The sequence below is a fragment of the Cucurbita moschata genome, unplaced genomic scaffold (genome assembly GCF_002738365.1).
Source record: "Cucurbita moschata cultivar Rifu unplaced genomic scaffold, Cmos_1.0 Cmo_Scf00003, whole genome shotgun sequence".
Classification (NCBI taxonomy): Eukaryota; Viridiplantae; Streptophyta; class Magnoliopsida; order Cucurbitales; family Cucurbitaceae; genus Cucurbita; species Cucurbita moschata.
The window spans coordinates 3,352,127-3,355,070 of NW_019268519.1; the positions used below are offsets into that span (position 1 = coordinate 3,352,127).

Consider the following 2,944-nt stretch of genomic DNA (forward strand, 5'->3'; position numbering starts at 1 on the left):
TAATGAAAAGGTTTATTGGTCCTACTCATTTATAGTCTAAAACGCCTAAATATTGTACCCATATAATAAGAAAAAGGTCCTCTAAAACAGTTTCCTACTTGACTTGTCTCTTGAGATGTATAAAGTATTCTGAGAGGGTAACGAAATATTCATATAAGAGTAAGGGCGTGGAAATCTCTCCTTAGTAGATGCGTTTTAAAAATCTTGAAGGAAAGCTCGCAGGAAAAAAGTCCAAAGAAGACAGTATCTACTAACGATGGCCTTTGACTATTATAAATAGTATTATAACCAGACATTGGGTAGTGTACCAACGAGGACGTTGGCCCCTAAAGAGAGTGAATTATGAGATCCCACATCGATGGGAGGAAAAAATAAAACATTTCTTATTAAGTGTGAAAACCTCTCTAGCAGATAAGGTTGTAACAAGCTAAAACAGACAATATCTGCTAACTTTGAGCTTAAACCATTGAAGTATCTTCTAACATGCACTAAACTTCCTTAAAGAATCACAACCCTGGTCTGTACCATGAACCACCATCATTATGCTGAAAGAAGAGCAAAAATCATAGGGATTCTCAAGTAATTTGGATTTTTCAGGACTTCATTTTGCTTAACAGAAAATATAAAAACAAAAACGTCTCTGCAACATTTATAATCACTTTTCAACCTACCCAAGATGTCCTCTTTACTACCTGCAGTAGGCATCACTGAGTTGTCAAAAGTATAGTTTGTTTGGATGGATGGTATTGGGACAACCAGCAAGCAGATAAATTTCAAACACAGATCACATATACTTTGTGTGGAGGATAAACCCTTTGTTCTAAGCTAAGCACACAGAGCAAAAAGCCATGGTTTTATCTTCTTTCCCTAGCTGTGCATTACACCTGTCGTCTTCGTCGTCATGCCGTCATCGTCTAAATCGCTATCAGAACCTTGTAGAAACTCTCATTTCAATTTGTTGACATGTTCTGCCATGATTTAATAATACAACAAAGCTTAATCCTCATATTGAGAATCTATTCTAAAGAAAATGAGCTTCCAGAATGTGATGCTTTTATAAAGGGAACCCTGAGTGCATACCCCTATCTAATAAAAAGCCGTTTGATCTCAAAAGGAAAGGATAAAGAGAAGATTTGAGGAAGATAAACTAATATAATCTTCAAGGAAAAAAGAGGAATGGAAATAATGCATTTTGTTTGTCTTGTTGTGGCACTTGGAACTGGGAGAGGAGGGACCAGTGGACCCAAGTGTTTAGTGAACATAATTCACTTTTGATTGATGTTGATCTTTCAATGAAAGAAAGGACGTGTAGCCTTATCAATCACATTGGTATTTCTGGCTTTGAAAAGCAAACTACTTTTAAGGTGCATTGGATATGGCCTACTTATCTGATACTCATTTCATTATTACTGACCTCAAAAATGCCGAACTTTGTTTCCGCAGAAGTATTGCTGTCCAAGACATCGAGGCAGCAGCTCCTACCCTCTCTAGGTCGTTGGTGAGAAATTCAAACAGCATGAATTTTGAAGAAACAAGTCAAATCCGTCCATCATCTGAGCCTCTCTGCGGACTGAAAATGGCCTGGATGCACTAAAAAAATTTTGAACTACATTACTTTTCGGGTACATAAAAGTTGGGGGGTGTGGACAACTGTGACTCAAACTTGTAAAAGAACATATAGAATGAAATGAACGGCGTTAACAAAGGGAAATTATTTTACAATGAATAGGCCACCTATAATAACATAACGGCCTAGATCAAAAATTGGAATTTTTTGTGAATGGGATTTTGAGAATCGTATTCACACTACTCTGGTTCTCCATCCCAGTGGAACTATTTTGATATGATCTTTGCCTGTGTCGGAATTTTGCATGGAAAGTTAGCATCTTCAGGTCCAGGACAGTAAAATACTGTGAGCCTAATAACACCTTTCACTCTCCTGCACCTGTTCTATTTCACAAGAACCCTTCGGTCAAAATGTGGTTACCACTGTCGTTTGCTTTCATGGCATGCATAATATCATGAAACGTGAGAGTCTTGAACCACCAAAGTGATGCGCTTGATACCATCTGTTCGAAAGCCATCTCCTTTAAATCCCGTCTGGTAGGAAAAACCATGCACGTTATCTTGGGAACAATATCCAACAAGAACTGAGAGGTGAGTTACTAGAGGCTGAAAGTTACCTCACTCAAACCATCAGGTGAAAACCAGCGGAACAACACTCCAATACGTACCACAGCAGGAATAAGCTTGAAAAGCAATGGGGTAGTCACCTACACAGTTGGTTTATTAGCACACACTCAATTACAATAATAAAATTAGATCATTTAACTTCTTTGGTAAGGTTTCTCATTGGGATACGTCACCAAAGACCAACACATTAATGACGTTTTTCATTTGATTGGCAACAGAGCAGGAATCTTAATGGAAACTTCGATAAATTATTTAGTCTTAGGTTAGCAAATTATTTGTTGCAAAAGAGACCCACAATGGCTTAACGAGGGTGGAATGGGGAGAGTTCAATCACATTGCAGGGTACGCATTAGAAATTAGGTGTTTGGGGACTTCAATAAAGAAAAAACAAAAAATGCTAGTAAGTCTTGCCAGCACAAAGATTCTGTGTTCATTTATCTTGATGGCCAATCTAAATAACAATAATAACAAAAATAAGAAGAGAGTAAAGAAACTTATAAACATACATTAATTAACTCACCAGACTAAGTGCAGTTGTCCCCAGCAGCAGTACATACAATTTTCCCTGAATATTTTTTTTAACTGTGAGAGGAAATTTTTATTTAAAAATGAAACAGGAAAACATTGTAAGAACTTCAAAATTTTAATGAACAAAAGTAAAAAATAATAATATGAAAGATTAAACAGAAAATGGGTTCTCCTTAAAGCATGATCTGCATCATTCCCCCACGAAGAGCCAACATCCCCCCCC

The 2,944-nt window shown here is 37.1% G+C and overlaps 1 protein-coding gene across 5 annotated transcripts in view; it reads right to left on the reverse strand.

Moving 5' to 3' along the window:
• Nucleotides 1-1,567: 1,567 nt before the first annotated feature.
• Nucleotides 1,568-2,944, reverse strand: part of LOC111441171 (K(+) efflux antiporter 4-like) — a 10,886-nt gene continuing 9,509 nt past the window's right edge. The window contains exons 18-20 of one of the 5 annotated variants that reach the window (XM_023078124.1): nt 2,714-2,758; nt 2,184-2,273; nt 1,568-2,100 (exon numbers count right to left, since the gene is read on the reverse strand). In XM_023078124.1, the coding sequence (XP_022933892.1) occupies nt 2,020-2,100; nt 2,184-2,273; nt 2,714-2,758 (216 nt within the window). In that variant the 3' untranslated portion in view covers nt 1,568-2,019. Of the gene's footprint in view, nt 2,101-2,183; nt 2,274-2,699; nt 2,776-2,944 lie in introns of those variants that run through there. The other 4 variants (XR_002710083.1, XM_023078126.1, XM_023078127.1 and 1 more) reach the window with 4 other exon arrangements.